At 42.4% G+C, this 20,373-nt stretch overlaps 2 protein-coding genes across 2 annotated transcripts; both read left to right on the top strand.

The window, feature by feature from the left end:
- Positions 1-7,489: 7,489 nt before the first annotated feature.
- LOC310851594 (olfactory receptor 5M5-like) lies at positions 7,490-13,159 on the top strand (the record flags this gene model as incomplete). Its single annotated transcript, XM_083754164.1, has 2 exons — positions 7,490-8,417; positions 12,216-13,159. The coding sequence occupies 2 exons, from the start codon at positions 7,490-7,492 to the stop codon at positions 13,157-13,159; spliced, it is 1,872 nt and encodes a 623-aa protein (XP_083610290.1).
- A 5,340-nt stretch (positions 13,160-18,499) lies between these two features.
- On the top strand, positions 18,500-19,435 carry LOC310826704 (olfactory receptor 2G3-like; the record flags this gene model as incomplete). Its single annotated transcript, XM_083701858.1, has 1 exon — positions 18,500-19,435. The coding sequence occupies one exon, from the start codon at positions 18,500-18,502 to the stop codon at positions 19,433-19,435; it is 936 nt and encodes a 311-aa protein (XP_083557984.1).
- Positions 19,436-20,373: the final 938 nt, after the last annotated feature.

Raw genomic sequence — 20,373 nt, 5'->3', positions numbered from 1 at the left:
TTCATCATGCAGCCCCCATTGGAGGATTTGTACTGCCTCATCACAACCCTGGGTTTCCATGAAATTATCATGGTGTATAGGAGCAAAAGAGAATGGAGGTTGCACACCAGCCATGGCCATGACCTGGGAATGAGAAGGCAAAGGCACTGAGAAGGGTAAAGTGGTGGTTTTAAAGAAAGGCAGACATTTGAGTAAAGCATGGATAGAGGAAACAGAGAAGGAAGAGGTGGATTTAAACAATAGCAGAGGTTTAAGTAAAGTACCTTCTTACAATGGAATATATGAGGACTCCACACCCTTTATATCTCACACATGAGATGTGTGTGAGATAATGAAATAAAAAATAGTGACTATTTTAAACAATGACAGAACTTTGAGTGAAGCAGGGGTGGAGAAACACTGAGAGGAAAATTGTGGTTTTAAACAAGAGCAGATGTTTGAGTAAAGCGGGAATGGAAAGACATAAAGGGAATTGCCCATTTTAAAACAACAACTGGGGTTTAAGTAAAGCAGAGATTGAATGACACAGAGGAAAGTTGTGGTTTTAAATGACAGCAGAGGTTTGAGGAAAGCAAAGATGGAAAAATGTCAAATTTAAAACAACAGAGGCTTGAAAAAAGCAGGGATGTAGAAAAATTGAGAGAGGGAAAGGAGCGATCTTGAACAATGACAGAGGTCTGAGTAGAGTAAGCAGGGGTAGAGGTAGAAGGGTGGGGAAAAGCAGTTTTAAGCCAAAATTAAAGCAGTTTACTCCATTCAGTGTGCCCTCCCTAAATTCAGAAATCACAGTTTAGTAAGCCCTGCATCCTCAACTAGATACTCATTGGTTTCCAGCTACTCAAACTAACTGAAAACAAAAGGTTCAAAGTTCATTAAAATGGATATTTACCTTTTTTTTAAAAAAAAAACCCATTAAGTGTGGATAAATACTTTCAGTAATGGCAACTACTATTCTTGCAGAAGAAAGATTATTCCTTCCCCATAAAAACTCAGCATGTATATTATAGGATCTGATTGCATCACCTCAGCCTTACCTGTAGTCAAACAGAATTTTCTTCATATTGTGCACTGATTCTAGAGGCTATGAGTGTACATGTGTTTTAAAGAACTGATTCTAGAGGTGATGAGAGTATATGTGCTTATTGAACAACGGAAAGCCTTGGGGGCAACTTCCCATGACACTCATCCTAGAGAGACCACACAGTAATAATCACCATCTTATTAGTCTCATCAGGTAATTGTAATGTGTGACACAATGCTGATTCCTTCCTTGCTCTGAAGCAGGGATTGGGTCCTGAGGCCCTTCAGATGTCGCTAGACTCTCAGTCTTCTCCAGCAATCATGGCAAATAGTCAGGGATGATGGGAGTTGTATTCCAGTAACATCTTTGGCCCCCTTCAGAGATTATAGACTGCAGATATGCCTCCATGCCAGGGCTATCAGCATCTTTTGAGTAAAGCATGGATAGAGGAAACTGAGAAGGAAGTGGTGGATTTAATGATTTGTACTTTTTTGAAATGGGTCAAGGCTTTCCTGACCAGAAAGGGAGGTGCTGCTTCAGTAGTCAAAGCTATACTGAAGGATATCATCCCCCAGTTTGGAGGTCCTCAAATAACATAGCCAGATTTGGGATCCCACTTCAATAATCAAGCTCTTTAAACAGTGCTTACATCCTTGGGAATAACCCAGCAACTGCATCCACTGCATTGCCCACAGTTATCAGGGCTTGTTGAGAAAACTACTGGGAAAATTAAGGTGGGATTGGGAAAACTTGGTGAAGAAACTTAGCTTAGAATCACTTCAATGGTAGGTACAAGCCTGAGCCCCGATGAAGTCCTCTTTGGAAGATTATTTCAGTTAACTGGGCCATTATGCATTCTATATGCTTCACTAATGGGAGGAGATTAAAAATTGGCTGAACATGTTGAAGAACTCCAGAATTCATTGACTCTCACTCTTATGCTCTTTAGGAATACTCAGTCCTGGCCTCTGGATGTGACCCTGTATGATCTGCAACCTTGTGATTGGGTCCGGGTAAAGAAGGTAATAAGAAAGAATTGCCTAGAGCCACAGTGGGATAGCCCTCATCAGGAACTTCTGGCCATTCATCCCTCTGTAAAATGGGAAGGAAACAACACCTGGACTCACTGCATGCCTCGGGGGAGCACAGCTGAGGGACTGACCTGGAAAAGGTCACTCCAGAACCAGACCATAGAATTACAAGAACGAGAAGCACAAATGGAGTTTGAGGAATCACAGATATTCCCCTTGAGGCTATGCAGATGACCAGACTGAAGCATTTCTCTAGAAAGACTGGTAAACTGAAATGAACTGTTTCCCTTTTGGAAGGCCAACTTTAGATAGAGAAAATACTAAGATAGAAGATTTTCCAAACTTTCCATCTGAATGGTCTGGACCTCAACGTCAGCAGGGAGTTTCTCGCCCTTGGTGGAATCATAGTCTTTGGTGGGTGGTTGCATTATTATTTGTGGTACTTACTCCTTTGTCTTTCATATTTCTTTTTGGTTGGACTTAACATGTACTATAAATTTGTTGTTGCTTTTCAGTCTTTTTAGTTTTTTTTTAAATAATCTTATACCTGTGCTATATGAACTGCCTTGAGAACTACAGATGAAGGGTGGTATACAAATTTAATAAATCAAATTTATTGCCATGTTTAATTCTTTGGCAGAAAACTATATCTCAACAAAATGAAAGGTGGGGTTTATTGCAAATACAGATTATTGCAATGCAGCCTTTCTTCTGTACAGAGGATGATGGGAAGGACTTCAACTAATTTAAATAAAATTTGGATGAAACCACTACAGTGGTACCTCGGGTTAAGAACTTAATTCATTCCAGAGGTCCGTTCTTAACCTGAAATTGCTCTTAATCCGAAGCACCACTTTAGCTAATGGGGCCTCCCACTGCCACTGCACCGCCACTGCATGATTTCTGTTCTCATCCTGAAGCAAAGATCTTAACCCGAGGTACTATTTCTGGGTTTGTGGAGTCTGTAACCTGAAGCATCTGTAACCTGAAACATCTGTAACCCGAGATACCACTGTATGTGGCAAGGGTTGGAAGGATTTAGACTTGTTCCCCGGTATGATTTGTCACCCAGCAATGGGGTGATAGTATATTTCTGTTTTGCTTGGAGTCAGCAAATGCAACCGGCCCTATAGTTGGCATGTTATTGGCATGTTATTGCAGGCTGCCTGTGAAAATGTGTTAAAATGGTGGGAATGGATGGTGGGAAATAAATGAATCAAACCCTCTAGGAAGTTGCAAGGAACAGGAAACAATTCCAAAGGGCCATGCAACCACAATAATAGCAGAGGACCAGAATGGATACTGTATGGTTTCCCAGAATCCAATTTGACTACAGTGGTGCCTCGCAAGACGAAAATACCGGTAATCCGTTCCGCGAGTCTCTTCGTCTAGCAGTTTTTTCGTCTTGCGAAGCAACCCTATTAGCTGCTTAGCGGATTAGCGCTATTAGCGGCTTAGCGGCTATTAAAGGCTTAGCGGCTTAGCGACTTAGAAAAAGGGGGGGAAGTGGAAAAAAACGCAAGACTCACAAGACGTTTTTGTCTTGCGAAGCAAGCCCATAGGGAAATTCGTCTTGCGAAGTGCATCGAAAAACGGAAAACCCTTTCGTCTAGCGGGTTTTTCGTCTTGCGAGGCATTCGTCCTGTGGGGCACCACTGTATTTGATTAAGCCCTGAGAAAGGTTGGGTATTTAAAGATAAAATAAGTGCAAACTTCTCAATTCCTCGGTCCCTTTCTTTATATTTTTTGCAAGAGGCCATGTGTTGTGCTATGGATAACTCAGGTTTTAATATTTCAGCCTGGGAGCAAAATTGTAACTGGTATCAGAATACAGTGGTACCTCAGGTTAAGAACTTAATTCTTTCTAAAGGTCCGTTCTTAACCTGAAATTGTTCTTAACCTGAGGTACCACTTTAGCTAATGGGGCCTCCCGCTGCCACCGCACGATTTCTGTTCTCATCCTGAAGCAAAGTTCTTAATCCAAGGTACTACTTCAGAGTTAGCAGAGTAACCTGAAGTGTCTGTAACCTGAAGTGTCTGTAAGCCGAAGTACCACGGTAGTAAGTATAGGGAAAATTCATACCACTTACCCCTCCACATGAATATTGATTCTTTATATTTTATTTGTGGACAAATAACATATAGAAGGTTATTTATGGGATGGAGGAGAAGGGTGCAGAAGGCACTCATTCTAAGGGATCCATGACATCACTGAAAAAGAGAGGTACCCTTGCTTTCAAAACGGTGCTGGTTGACGGGTTTCCCCTAGCAGCAGGTTGAGTGTGGCTAGTCCAAAGGCAGGTAATGGATTGAGCAATAGGGAAGGTGAAGACAAAGAAAGAACAAGAGAACCACAAAACCAGTGAAGTTGAGAATCAGTCATTTCTCATTCTAAAGCATTTTCCAGGGGATCTCATAACCTTGGTTGGCTTCAGGAATTTCATGAAAGAATAAGTTATTAATTCATATAGGAAGACTCATCTTTCTATATTGTTCGACTTCCATTTTGTTGCTTTTACACTTGGCAACTTTTATAAATTAAGAAAAACCATTGCAGGGAGAGCAAAGAACTGCCTTATACATTATTTTTTGGAAACAACAAACAACCAAACTACCAATTAGTGTGAACTATGGAAAGCAGCAATGATGGCGGTTGTGTAAAGGACTGCAGGCCTTCCTGGGCCATCTGCCAGGCTGCCTGTTCACTCACCCCACCCATCTACTCACTCAGCTAAGCCGTCTGCTCGTTCAGACCCCAGGCTTCCCTCTGTTGTGCAATCATGGAAGCAGACAGGTGGGTGGCAGCATCACAGGGAACAGGTCAAAGCCCACCTGGACTGCCTGCCCGCCAGTGTGTTTGCTCATTCTGCTGGCCTGCTCATTCACATAGTCATCCTATCCGCTTTGCTCATCCCATCCACTGTTGTCATGCTGCAGTTCACATAGCCACCTATTGGCAGCCACACAAACTGCAGCATGATGAACTTTTCCCGTCTAAAAATATTTAAATATAAACACAATTATGGCCTATAGCTTCTAATTATTGGCAGCCACTTTATCAATAACCCAACCAGGTGTTTGTATTCCCATGTTGCCTCTGGAAGGCAGATAGCCTCTCCTACAATTATTAACTTTTCACTCTCCCAGTAGTGTTACATCAGTGTTTCCCAAACTCGGGTCTCCAGCTAGCAGGACAAGTGGTCAGGGATGATGGGAGTTGTAGTCCAAAAACAGCTGGAGACCCAAGTCTGGGAAACACTGTGTTACATTCTCTTTGCCACACTAATGAACGGAAACAACAACTATAAACCACTGGTGTTATGCCACTTTGATGTACAGTTTCCATACAGATTTAGGAGATGTGTGTGATGTCAGAGTACAGGCAATGGCATGTAGACAGAACATGATGTATTGACAATATTCAGGATACAGAGGTTGACAAATATAGTAAATTGATTAGCTACAGCTCTGGCCTTGGTTCACTTGTAGGATTAAATGATCCTCATTTACTTAACAATCTTGATTCTAATTAGTAACTTCTTCAATGACTTGTGGCTTGCCCTGTGAGTCTTTATTAAAACAAACATTTCCTGGATTCTGCACCCCAGAGAAGACAAGCAAATGAATAAATAATTGTGTACAAAGGACATTATTAGGAAGATATTAGTGTTGGCATTCTTTGCTGATAAAGTCCTATTATTTTTAATTGCAACATACAGAACTCTGTAGCACAGTCTATAATTATTCCCTATGAGCTTTCTTTGTCCCATAACAAAATAACCCTTAGAGTATTTGCCACACTATGGAATGATATGATGCAAAATACATCTTAAAAGTGTACATGTGGAGTTTGGATTATTGAAAATGCATTGAAAATCAACTGGAATCAGTATTTATGAAAGGCAGTATATAAAGGCCTCAAATAATAAATAGATTAATAAGTAGTTAATGGTATGGACCATAACAAGGGAAAAGTTGTTGCTCAGATAATTTCCTAGCATATTTTGATGAAATAAAAACCCATCTAAATGATACATATTTTTTACCTGAAGGGAAAATTTTCCCCATGATTCTCAACTTTCAACTTTGTACATTAATTGAAGGTTAGGTATTCTCACCTCCATGGCATTAAAATAATTTCACAGACCTCTGTTTTTAATGCAGATTTTGTTCCAAGTCTTTATCTTTTTTAAAAAAATAATAATAATTTTTTATTAATTTTCCACACAAATAAAAACAAAACAGTCAACACACACAAACAAACACCAACATATAAACATGTATAATTTCAAATCTTTTTTTTTTTCATAACCTTACTTCTCGGACTTCCCCCTCCCTCCCCTTCTCTGCTTCCCTATTTTTGTTCCAAGTCTTTATCATGCTTATTTTTGAAGATATTCACTTCAGAATTGGTGAGGGAACATGTTAGTGACTTTTACTGAAGTAGAGTTACTATCTTGAAATCAGACCATGTGATCTGACCATGTGGCCAGCATGACTAAGCCGCTTTTGGCGAACCAGAGCAGCACACGGAAACGCCGTTTACCTTTCCGCCGGAGTGGTACCTATTTATCTACTTGCACTTTGACATGCTTTTGAACTGCTAGGTTGGCAGGAGCAGGGACCAAGCAACGGGAGCTCACCCCGTCGCGGGGATTCGAACCGCCGACCTTTTGATCGGCAAGTCCTAGGCTCTGTGGTTTAACCCAGTGCCACTACAATGTGGCCTTGTAGTGGGTCAGTGAAGTGCACTTACTGTTCCTCTTTCTTACCTGAATCACACAGGCAAAAAACATCCAAGGGTGGGAATGGCAGCCTTCTACTGCCAAGGGTTGCATTCCTTTGGTGGAAATTTGTTGGCATGGAGGGCACATGCCCAGGGTGGAGAGAGGCAGAGCAAATGATAGGCAAAGTGTTCTGAATGAACTAATTGAACAAAAAGAGTGTCCCACTCCAGTTTTCAACATGGCTGCCTCAGGCATGGAGCTGACAGGCTGTCTGTGTAAGATGGCTGCTTGATTCCCCCTAGCTTGCGCTACCCACCTCACCTTCACAGTTCCCCTCTTTCAGCCAGCACTAGCAGGTGGAGGGAGAGAAAGGGGAGAAAGTTGTTGCTTTGGAGATGCTCTGACCCAGTGAGTTTTTATATTTTTTACTGCATTCATTCTCTGCGCCATTGTAATTATTTGAAAGAGTAACTTTTACCCCTAGAGAAGACACAAGTTTTAATAGATTGTGTTCCTTTCTAAGCATACATCAGTTGAGAAGCATTTTCTCAGTTTTATAGAGAAGGCTAAAGAAGCAGTATCTGGCAATGCAGACTAATTCTCCATTTTTCGGAAGCAGGTTGCAACGTTACTATTTTCTGGAACTGGCAGTGCAGGCTTTGCCTTTCCTCACTTCTCCTCTTCATCTCCTGTTCTGAAATTGTCTAGTGATGTCTGAGGGCAATCACACCACCGTGACAGAGTTCATTTTTGTAGGCTTCACAGATGATCCACGCCTAGAGGTTATCCTCTTTGTGGTGTTCTTGTTGATCTACCTGGCAAATTTGGTTGGGAATGTGGGCATGATCCTCTTGATCCTCCTGGATGAGCAGCTTCACACACCCATGTACTTCTTCATCTGCCAGCTCTCAGTAATGGACCTGGGCTACTCCACTGCCATTGCCCCACGCATGCTGGCTGACTTCCTGTGCCAACGTAAGGTCATCTCCTTTTCCAGTTGTGTCATTCAGTTTGTGGTTTTTGTGATATTTGTGGATGCTGAATCTTACACCTTGGCTGCCATGGCATATGACCGCTATGCTGCTATTTGCCCCCCTCTCCATTACTCCTCAGTCATGTCAAATAAGGTGTGTGTGGTACTAGGGATTAGTTGCTACTTTGCAGGTCTGATGTGTATGGTGGCCCACACCAGTCTCACATTCAGCTTAGATTTCTGTGGGCCCAACGTTATCAACCACTTCTTCTGTGAGATCCCTCCACTCATAGCGTTGTCTTGTTCTGACACTTCCATCAGTGAAATCTTCCTCTTCTTCTTCTGTGGAGTCAACGAGTTCAGCACCGTCATTGTCATCCCTATCTCCTACTTTTTCATCTTTGCTGCAATCTTGAGGATCCGCTCTGCTGAGGGCAGACGTAAAGCCTTCTCTACCTGTGCTTCCCACCTCACCGGGGTCACCCTCTTTTATGGGACAGTTATGTTTATGTATCTGAGGCCACCACCAAGCTACTCATTAGATCAGGACAAATGGGGCTCTGTGTTCTACACACTTGTGAACCCCACACTAAACCCTCTAATCTACAGCCTGAGGAACAAGGATGTGAAGGAAGCATTTAGAAGAATCATCAGCAAGAAAATGTTTTCACACTAACTCTGGTTATAACTATGAGGCGGTTCATAGAGATTGATGAGGAAAGGGATGCACGGTGTACCTAGTAGAGCAGAGTTATTCTGTGAAGTCCTGGTTATCTATACAGCTGTACCTTGGTTTTCGAACAGAATGCGTTCTAGAAGTCCGTTCAGCTTCCAAAATGTTCAGAAACCAAGGTGCAACTTCCGATTGGCTGCAGGAGCATCCTGAAGCCAATTGGAAGCTGCAGAAGCTGCATGGGACATTCAGCTTCCGAGGCAAAGTTTGCAAACCAGAACACCTACTTCCGGGTTTGCAGTGTTCGAGTTCCAAGTTGTTTGTGAACTAAGCTGTTCGAAAACCAAGGTATGACTGTATACCAAATAAGTCTATTTAAAGGAGGAAATGTATAAGGAATGGTACATAGGCTGGCTAATAAAGAACTGTTGTCATAATGTCTTTCAATATGAGTGTATGTATGTTGCCTGATGGAGCCTTTGGATGCAGAGGCAGCATACAACTAAATACCAGCTGCTAGGGACAAATAATAAGGGAAGCTGTTGTCTTCATGTCCCACTTGTGAACTTTCCAGAGGCATCCAATTAGGCACTTTTGAAGCAGAATACTGAACACAATGGACTGCTGATCCAATTCAGCGTGGGAAGTGTATGTGTGTGTTTGTGTGTGGGGTGTTTCTATGTTGATTTTCATTCAAATGAATCCCAAAGTGGCTTAAGAACAATAACATGATAGAACATCACAAATACAACATAAATCATATAGTATAATTAACAAATAATCAGTGAAACAATTACAATCTATAAAACACTGTCAACCAAGCAATGACGTAAAAATAAACTAAACATCACAATTAAAGCAAAAGTCATATTTTATGATTACCAAATAATATAATCTATAAAATAATATTTGGAACACTTAACAAAATAGCAACCAGAAAATAAACTAAGCACTGTTATGTTCATATACAGACTCTCCCACCCCTATGACTCATAATCTTGCACTCTGTTCAGCTCATTAGAATACACATACACATAATGCCTGCAGCAGCAACTCCCTTCTGAAGGTTCCTCAGGCTAGAGGTGGGGTGGCAAAGGTGAAACCAACCAACTCCTGATAGCAAACAGGGTGTGTCTCCCCTAACAGTACTTCTTCTTCTTCTTCTTCTTCTTCTTCTTCTTCTTCTTCTTCTTCTTCTTCTTCTTCTTCTTCTTCTTCTTCTGGAAACAGCTCCCTTATGAAGGTTCCTAGGGCTTTAGGATGGGGTAAAGAAGGTGGAGAAGCCATTACCTTCTGGCCAACACAGAGTCTCTCACCCCTCAATGGATACATTCTGAAATACAGGAGGACTACAGCATAGGACTAAGCTTCCAACTTTAGGTTTAAAAGAAATAGGCTGCTGGGCTATGGTATATAACATCATATACTTAAAGTATTTAGGTGGTCATTCCCTTTCCCCAGAGAATCATGGAAGAAGTTGTAGTTCTTTGAGCTGGGGGACATGAATGTCTAACAGTGACTTCTCATTAAGTACCCACTCAAAGTATAATTTCAATGATCTTTGGAGGAATCCATGACAGTTTTAATTATGAGGTACTCTACTTCCAGAAGAGGAACTTCAAAGGAAGCACCACACACATTTGGCTGAGGAGGATGCTGTGACATATTGGGAGGACTGAGTCAATTCTAGGTATAATTTTCTGTATAACAGCACAAAATTTGTGTTGCTGAGGAAAGGTTCAAGAGAAAGAACTTCAATTAACATCTTTAATTATCTCTGTAAGGATGAAAGGGAGAAAGTGACAAGGGGTACCCTTGAGAAGTATTTTTAATGGCTTCCTGAGGAGCCATGTAATCCTTGCATCAGCCGTCTGGAGCTCTGAGCTGGATAAATAAATACCACCTTTCTGACTTGCCAGTTTACAACAGCTAAGAAGCAGAGGAGAGGACAAAAGTATGGACTGAGCATCTGACTTTCAGGTGGGATAAAGTTTTTCAAAGCAGGAGGGGCTCAAGGTTGTATAAGTAGATATGTGGACCCAAGTTAGCTCAGGGAATTTTTGGAATTTAAGAAGTCAGGGTTTCTGCTTGAGGAATCCCCTAGCAAACATTGTCCATGCTAGAGAGTCCACCTTGCTTAGAATTCTTACTCAAGTTGACATTGAAAGCCAAGCAAGAATCTCCTGAAAGCATTTGTTGTTGTCCTTGTGGTTGTTGTTGTTGTGCTGCTAGAAATGGGCAACAGATAGGCACAACAATATTTAACAACCCACAATGCTGTGCTCTTCCAAGGGTAGTCTGATTAAAATGGCTGGTGAGTAAGATGCAGTGATGGCCACTGACCTGGATGGCTTTAAGAGAGGATTAGACAAATTTATGGAAGAAAAGGCTATCAGTGGCTGCTATGCACAGTGGTTATGTTCTACCTTCACTGATAGAGGCAGCAATACTATTTGCTGTGAATCACAAGTGAGGAGAGGGCTATTTCATTCATGTCCTGCTTGTGGACTTTCCATAGGCATCTGGTTGGCTGCTGTGAGAGCAGAATGCTGAATTTAAGAGGCCTTCAGCCTAATCCAGCAGGGGTTTGCTTAGCTTCTTAATGTTTACATATTCAAAACCAGGACGATTTCAGGGTCATTATCTTCTTTTATAGCAGGCAGAGCTAACAACTCAGGGGGATCTGCACAGGGAATATTCACTTCAGTTGAAGAGCCAAAATATAAAATGGAATCTGGAATAAGTCACACAAACACGGTGCTACAGAGACCATGGATTTAACCCAGAGAACTAGTAGGACAATGGAAGGTTCCAGGCCCTGTGCTGCTCTCATGGTTCTCTCAGGGAAGGTTGGGTAGAAGACTAGAAGATCCATTAGCTCCCAGGAAGAAGAGATGGTAGCAGAAGACGAGTAACATCAGGAGAGTATAGATCCTTCCTTCCCTTCTCCCACAGATTAGTGATTTGGGGGGAAATTGTTGAAGGTCTCTCATAACACCAGACTCCTCCTATGTCAGGAAAAGAGGGGAGGGAGTGTCTTATAGGAGCTATTCACCCACAAGTCCTATTCTTTAGCCTAATCCTATCTGCCATGGTGGAAAAGATTGCAGAAGCTTCATATCCTCAATCAAGTGCACCAGTTGCATAAATGTGCCCCTGGATGTGTTTCCTTTTTTACTGCACTCTCTGGCTACACTTTTCTAGATCCACATGCAAAGTATATGAAAAAAAATTATTCACTCTATTGGGATCTGGTAAGAAATGGAGCTACCAACATGAGTCTGACCAAACTGCGGGAGGCAGTGGAAGAAAGGAGTGCCTGGCGTGCTCTGGTCCATGGGGTCACGAAGAGTCGGATATGACTAAACAACTAAACAACAACAACAAATGGAGCAAGTAATGGTCAAGACTTTATAAAGTAGCATATTCTATCTGTGGCTTTAACTAAGGCAGGCTTTGATTCCAATCAGGGAAACGAATGAATAAAAATGTTTAATTATTGTACTTTCCTCCATTTTATATAGTGTGGTCCCATATAATAAAATAACTGCTTTCTTTTCTTTAGGAAGAAACACCAAATGTGATAGTTTATGTTCCTTTCATAACATTGACTAAGGGGACTTGAAGTGATTGGTGGACCCAGTTGCAGAAGGAGTGCTGTCTTCTCTGTCCAGCAGGGCAGACTGCCTCTTCTCCCATTCTATTGCTCTACACTACAAAGCATTTCTTCTGCCTCAAGTAGTGTCTTCTGTCTTCTCTCCGGATCTCAAGATCCCCAATTTGTCTTCAGCCACAATGGCTGAGGGCAATCATAGCCAGGTGACAGAGTTCATTTTCTTGGGCTTCACAGATAATCCACGCCTCGAAATGGCTCTCTTTGTGGTCTTTCTTTTCATCTACCTGGCAGATGTGGTAGGAAATGTGGGCATGATCCTCCTGATCACCGTAGATGAGCAACTCCACACACCCATGTATTTCTTCCTTTGCCACCTCTCCTTAGTGGATCTGGGCTACTCTACTGCCATTGCCCCACGCATGCTGGCTGACTTCTTACGCCAGCGAAAAATTATCTCCTTCTCCAGCTGTGCCACACAGTTTGCATTTTTTGTAGGTTTTGTGGATGCTGAATGCTATGTCTTGGCTGCCATGGCATATGACCGCTATGTGGCCATCTGCCGTCCTCTCCATTATACCACAGTCATGTCAAAGCAGGTTTGCCTGGTATTGGCTATTGGTTCCTACGTAGCAGGTCTAATAAGCCTGGTGTCCCATACTAGCCTGACTTTCAGTTTAGATTACTGTGGCTCCAATATCATCAATCATTTCTTCTGTGAGATCCCCCCACTCCTAGCATTGTCTTGCTCTGACACCTACATGAGTGAGATCCTCCTCTTCAGCCTCTGTGGCTTCATCGAGTTCAGCACCATCCTTATCATCCTTATCTCCTATCTCTTCATCTTTGCTGCCATCATGAGGATCCGCTCTGCTGAAGGCAGACGTAAGGCCTTCTCTACATGTGCTTCCCATCTCACTGGAGTCACCCTCTTTTATGGGACAGTTATGTTTATGTATCTGAGACCGACATCCAGTTACTCATTAGATCAGGACAAATGGGCCTCTGTGTTCTACACGGTTGTGATTCCTATGCTCAACCCTCTAATATACAGCCTTAGGAACAAAGATGTGAAGGAAGCTTTTAGAAGAGTTGTCAGCAAGAAAGTTTTAACCCAGTAATATCTTCTCTCAGTGCTCTTTCTAGTCAATTCTGCTTGTCCTTTGCCTAGAAAGCACGGGTCTGAGCAGTTCCCCACTTGTCTCAGACTTTCTAGGCATGGGTCCAAATGATTTTGCCTTTGCCTCCCGCTGTCCTCCAGAAAACCCACTCCTTAGTGCTAAATCTGAACAAACAGTAACCTGTGGAAAACTCAATTGCTGTTTGTTCTGATTCAGCGCTAAATGTTGAGATTCCCTGGGGGAAAGCAGCAGGGCAGCCTTCAGTGATGACATGCTAAGTTCAAAGCATTACGAGTAGGAATACATTCCATGTCGTATGCTGCAATATAATATTGTGCAGGAGTCTATAGATGTTTACAGAGGATGATAATAGCTATTCTATACTACTAAATAAAGAGAGGGAAGAAGACTTGTTTCCATTAAGAGCTGTAATACTTGTTTCCATGTGTGTGGCTCTATGAATATAATGCAAGTTTTAGAATAATTACAATATTTCCCAGTATTTTTCACTAAAAACACACACACACACACACACACACACACAATTATTCTCAAAACAAAAAAGAGTTAATGATAATATCTTACTTTCAAATGTTTTATTTATGAAAAACATTATTATAATTTTTTTCTACTTTAATTTTGATTGCAGTGATGATGAGCCATACATAAAGCAAACATTTTAAGAGAGTATTATATTGATTCACATTTTTCTGCACCCAGAGAGTTGGAGTCTGAGAAAATTAATTACAGTTATGTCTCGTTGGTATTCATGGGGCTGAAGTTGGTCATGACTAAGCTTTCACATTATTTTTAGTGGGGCTAAGTGTGATTAACTTGGTCTGGAGCCAACAAAAATGTCCAAAGAATTTTAATGGTTTCCTTTCATGCATCATAATATATTAGGGACTATGTCAGGATGGGAAAAGAACTAGAAAAAGCACTCCAGAAAAAAATTACTTTAAGAGGTGAGCTCAATCCTTTGCTATGCAGAAGTGAGCTCAGTGAAACTTTCAGGTACGTGTATAGGATTGAAGCCTTAGTAATCATTTAAGTTCTACTTACTACATTACACTGACTGAAAGTTTTGGGGTTTATTTCTCAAGCTACTTATGGGAGATTTATGTGACTCTGGGTTATGTGAGGCTTACATCAAAAATGGAAGGTAGAAAATGGTGTGGTGGAAAATTGTGGTAAAAAATGCATAGTAAAATTATATGTTCTGCATCATCATAAAGATGCAGCATAACAAGAGTCACTGAGGTGAAGGTATGGTTGCTTCCCAAAAGACAAATTCTACACACATTACTGATGATTTGTGCTCATGATGCTACACAATCCTGCTTTCAATCCTGTTTGCTCCTGCAAATGTTTTGAGGTGGTCCTTTCATGGACTGTGGCTGGATGAAAGATGACAAAGTGCTGGGGTAGCATCAGGTAATTGTATAGAGGGTGAACAACTAAAATGATGTCTATATTGGATCCCAGTGGAAATACTTTGAAGATTCTTAGGATTCTGTCCTGTAATGCATTACTGAATAAAGTCTGTCTGATTTGGAATTTGGTGTGGGCCTCCATACTTCAACCCCTCAAGGGGAATTTGATGGAGTCTTCTATCTGAATGCCCCCCCAACCCTAGCCCATTTTAAGATGAGAGAAAATAAGAGAGAAAAGGGGCTTGAAATTGCCCAAGGTCCTTAGCACCTGGGCAGCAGAATGAGTACACACTCAAGTCACCTGGCACACAGCTTCTCTATGTTGACATGTATTTCTATTTAAACTATAGTTGCACGTCAAGGTCCTGTACCCCCTCCTTTGATGAAATAAAACACGTGGACATCGGTATTTTACTGTAGGTTAATGGGCGAAAAAAGGCCATAACTTTTATTAGTTACAGAATGTGAGTGGTATTGGCTTTAGGTATTGGACCCAACTATATCTGACTCCTGCCTGTCATGCAGGAAGTCTCACAAGGGTTAACCACCTGTAGGGGGATCATGCGAAAGGCTGGGCTGGATGAATCCCTAGCCGGAATTAAGATTGCCAGAAGAAATATCAACAACCTCAGATATGCAGATGACACAACATTGATGGCAGAAAGTGAGGAGGAGTTAAAGAACCTTTTAATGAGGGTGAAAGAGGAGAGCGCAAAATATGGTTTGAAGCTCAACATCAAAAAAACAAAGATCATGGCCACTGGTCCCATCACCTCCTGGTAAATAGAAGGGGAAGAAATGGAGGCAGTGAGAGATTTCACTTTCTTGGGCTCCATGATCACCGCAGATGGTGACAGCAGCCATGAAATTAAGGTGCCTGCTTCTTGGGAGAAAAGCAATGACAAACCTAGACAGCATCTTAAAAAGCAGAGAAATCACCTTGCCAACAAAGGTCCGTATAGTTAAAGCTATGGTCGTCCGAGTAGTGATGTATGGAAGTGAGAGCTGGACCATAAAGAAGACTGGTCACCGAAGAATTGATGCTTTTGAATTATGGTGCTGGAGGAGACTCTTGGGAGTCCCATGGACTGCAAGAAGATTAAACCGATCCATTCTTAAGGAAATCAGCCCTGAGTGCTCACTGGAAGGACAGATCGTGAAGCTGAGACTCCAATACTTTGGCCACCTCATGAGAAGAGAAGACTCCCTGGAAAAGATCCTGATGTTGGGAAAGATGGAGGGCACAAGGAGAAGGGGACGACAGAGGATGAGATGGATGGACAGTGTTCTCAAAGCTACCAGCATGAGTTTGACTAAACTGTGAGAGGCAGTGGAAGACAAAAGTGCCTGGCGTGCTCTGGTCCATGGGGTCACGAAGAGTCGGTCACGACTAAACGACTAAACAACAACAACAAGGGGGAGCCCTGCTGATGTACATCAACCAGGAGCTCCCCCAAGGTAACCAGAAAGTTTGTGCCATGGCCCTAGCCACCACCTGGGCTTCGGACAGGAACCATGACCCCCGGATTCCTTTAATGGAATACTCTTAAAGGGCAGAGTTAGGTGATGGCCACAACCTCCCCTCCCATAAACCAAGCTTTTCCAATGCCTAACCACCCAACCTTACAAAGTTGTGACAATTTGCTATGAGGTAGGTGAAAACCAAGTGGCTGGTGGCAATCTGCTAAATGGAAATATTCCTACCAGGCCCCTTCAGCAGGCGACCAACTGAAGTCCATAGCAAGGTGAAGAACACCAGAAAAAAGGGTGGGAGGGCGGGAGATCCATGGAAGCCAGGATTAGAGAGGGAGATCTCCTGAGTGCGCAGCTGCTTTCATGTGGCAAGCCATGCCCCCCAGCCAGCTGGATTGGCCTGCTGTGGTCATGACGCACGCCAGGGCTCCCTGTGATACGGGGGCCTAAACATACACACACACACACACCCCCGCTGAAAGGCAGGAAGTACAAGGCCCGCGTGCAACCCCGCCTCTCTCTGAAGAGAAGCGGCTTAAGTATTTCTAAATTTCAGAGAGGAACCAGAGGGCTTGTTGTTATCATCACTGATCAGCACTGACAACTAGACTCATTTGCAATGAAGCAATCGGAAGCACACTTTTTGGCCCCCAATCTGCTATTGCATCTCTACCTGCTGTGCACATGACATGAGGTGTGGGGCAAGTGGATGTGGTTTGGAGAAAACGGCCTGGCAGGCCAAACTGGAACCCCCACCAGGCCTAATTTGGCCCACAACCAGAGATTCCAAGCCCTCTGTTTTATTGTGTCACAATATTTCTTTGTATGTGTTTGCTGTAACAGACTAATATGAGGTGATTCTTCAGAGACATCAAATCCCAAGTGCTTCTCCTACTTTTCTATAACCTTTGCTTTCCATCCTGTTTTTTCCTCTGCAGTAACATAATGGAGGAGTAAGACAGTACTGTCCTTGACAGTAACTTTTCAGCTCAGCACTTGTTGGGTTGGGTTTTGGGGTGGGGGTGGGGGGTGGAGTGTGGAGTGTGTTTCTGGGAAGCGGCAGGGCAGTTACAGAACTCCAGGTAATATAACTGCTTCCTAACTGTGTTGCGAAAATGGGGCAAAATGTTAATGTTTTAATTTTATTTAGTTTGTTCCTTTAATAACAACAGGAAGTCACCAATGTGCACTATGTTTTTATAATCACTGGGAACTGGTTCCACATACAACAATTTCCAGAAGGATAGCTGTGTTAGGTTTGTTGCAGCACAATAACAAAAAAGTATTGTAGTACCTTAAAAACTAACATATTGATGACTGCATAAGTGTTCCTGGACTACAGTCTGGGATTTTGCAGGTTCAGTCTACTCATCCTTTCCACTTAACCATCCCCTTACTTATGAATTCTTGCAGTCAACTGACTTACGGCTAGGACCTAGAAACTTGTATTGTACCAACACTTTCTTCTGATTTTCAGAGCATTCTATAAATTAACAAGAAAATAAATTACATTTGAAAATTAACAAAGAGAAGAGAAAAGTTTGAGGTGTGGGCTTGTTGTGCTTATCTTACTTTCAAGATGGCCAAGGGGGGTTTGTATGGCTGTCCTTTCTTTCACTGTACAAAGCATCTCTCTAGTGGCTTGCAGCCTTCCTGGGGGCCCCTGCTTCCTGAAAATCTTTGGTTCAGCTTTCCTGTAAGTGCTGGGTGGTGGGGAAGCTGTCCACCATGCTTCTGACAGCTATTCATTGTTGCTGTTTTGCAAATGAAGTCTCTTCTGCTGTTAAAGAAATAGGGGAGGGCATTATGAAAGATGAAAGGAAGGACTTCCCTTAAAAAACCCTAAAAAAACACCCAAATTCTGAGACTCTCAGTAACCTGATTCCTAGTTTCCTACACTTCTCCAAATAGGGAAGACACCATAGTGCAGCTCCTCCAATGCACTTTTTCAGATTAGTAAGAAGAACATGGAAGCAACAGAGCAGTGGGGAAATATTTAATCAGGGGTGGGGTGGAGTGGAACAACATACTCACTGAAAGCTTATGCTTTCTAAAGTCTCCTGCAAATGAGACAGAAAAATGGAAGTCTCTTTTGCAGAGAAAGAAAGCTGCCAAGAAATTGGAAGAGAGGTCTTGGAACATCAATGATAGATAAATTTAGCATTCACCCCGCCATTGAAATGCTACTTCCTTGTCTCCATTTCAAATGCTATCATTAAGACATAGAGCTGCATTGTAGGGGTTTTCTCATGGAAAGGTAAGCTTTTCTCCCTGCAGTGGAACATCCATAGAGTACAAGGAAATTTGCAAGGGTTGCCATTCTCATCTCTTCAGTGAGCATCAAAGACCAGGAACAGTATATGTCACTAGGTGCTGACTCTGCACTTCACCTTATCTGCTGTTTTCCCTTATCCTCCTCACAGATTAAATGTGAATGAAAATGGTTGGCTGCAACAAAACATTTGTGACCGAGTTCATATTTTTGGGGTTCTCCAATCAACCAAGGGTGCAGCTGGTGCTCTTTGTGGTGTTTCTGGCTTGTTATCTGCTCACAGTGTTTGGGAATGTCATCATCATCTCAGTTGTCAGCACTTACCCTCGGCTTCATACACCCATGTATTTCTTCCTTATCAATTTGTCTTTCTTAGACATTTATTATGTCTCCACCAATGTCCCTCAGATGCTGATGAACCTTGTGACCAGAAGGAAAACTATCTTATTCTGGGGTTGTGCGATCCAGATGTATTTTTCCCTGGCGTTTGGCATGACAGAGTGCTTTCTGCTTGGCGTCATGGCTTATGATCGGTATGTGGCAATCTGTCAGCCTTTGCTTTACACAGTCATTATGAACTGGAAGCTCTGTGCTCAGCTGGCTGCTTTTTGCTGGTGCAGCAGTTTGATGAGCTCCATGATTATTAACATTTTCACCTTACAATTGCCTTTCTGTGGTCCTAACATCTTGAACCATTATTTCTGTGAGGTGCCAGCAGTGCTGTCTTTGGCTTCCACTGACACTTACCTTGCTGAAATGGTTGTCTTTGTTTTCAGCATCATCATAGTCTTCATTCCCTTCCTGTTCATTATTGTCTCCTACACCTACATTTTCTTAGCTGTGCTGCGGATACAAACTGCCCAAGGAAGGGTCAAGGCATTCTCTACCTGTGCATCCCACCTCACTGTTGTCACCATATTTTATGGGACAGCCATCTTCATGTACATGCGACCAAGGTCGAAGTCCTCACGAGACGGGGACAAAGTGATTGCTTTGTTTTATACCATTATAATGCCCATGCTTAACCCCCTGATATATAGCCTGAGGAACAAGGATGTGAAACATGCTCTGAAGAGACCATTGGTGCTAATAAGATGATGGGTTTTTCTGACCAGATGGTACCCAAAGATAACTTTTTGTTATTAAGCAGCATATAAATCTCACTAATGAATGATGGACATGTCAGTCAGGATTTAAGCCAGCTTCCACCCGGTATGATGACCTCTGCCAGGAGAGAGACAGGGGAAATGTGTCCCTGTTAATTCTCCTTGAACTCTCAGTAGCTATCAATGCCATCAGCCACTTCTGGAACAGGTGTCTGAGTTAGGGATGGGCAGCTCCACTTTGAAGTGGTTCCAGTCCAGCTTGAATGGTCATTTCCAGAGGGTGATGCTTGGGGAGTGCTCTTCAGCCCCAAGGAGCCTTCAAAGTGGGGTTCCTAAGGGTTCAATTTCATCCCCTTTGCTGTTTAACATGAAACCACTGAGTGGGGTTATCCAGAGTTTTGGAATATGTTGTCATAAATATGCTGATGACACACAGCTCTACTTCCCCTTTACATCTGCAGTTGTGGCTGGGGATGTGCTGGACTATTGTCTTGCCTTGATAATGGATTGGATGAGAGGCAACAACTGAAGCTCAATTCAGGCAAGTTTCCATTTACCAAATTAAACATATCATACCAATTAGTCCAAATTGTATCAATACATATCATAAAGTCCAAATGTTTTCCAAATAATTTTTTTTTGTGGGGGGTACCCATGCTTCGCGATCGTCAGGAATCCAATCATCCATATTACTGCTGCTTTCCTGTTTACAGTGATGTTTTCAGTCTCATCTTCTCAACTCTTGTCGTTACTCATTTTCCTTTCCAGTCACCTCCGAGTTCTCTCCACAAGTGGATTGAAGGAAACAGTCTTATTGGGAGGTTGCCTGCTCTTGATGGGGTTACACTTCTTCTGAAGAAGTGGGTACATAGCTTGGGGGTACTTCTGGACCCTTTGCTATTGCTTGAAGCTCAGGTGGTTTCAGTGGCA

This window comes from Podarcis gaigeae (assembly GCF_964106915.1).
Source record: "Podarcis gaigeae genome assembly, chromosome: 1".
Lineage (NCBI taxonomy): Eukaryota > Metazoa > Chordata > Lepidosauria > Squamata > Lacertidae > Podarcis > Podarcis gaigeae.
The sequence above is the reverse complement of the archived record's forward strand: the minus strand, read 5'-3'. Positions and strand labels throughout refer to the sequence as shown.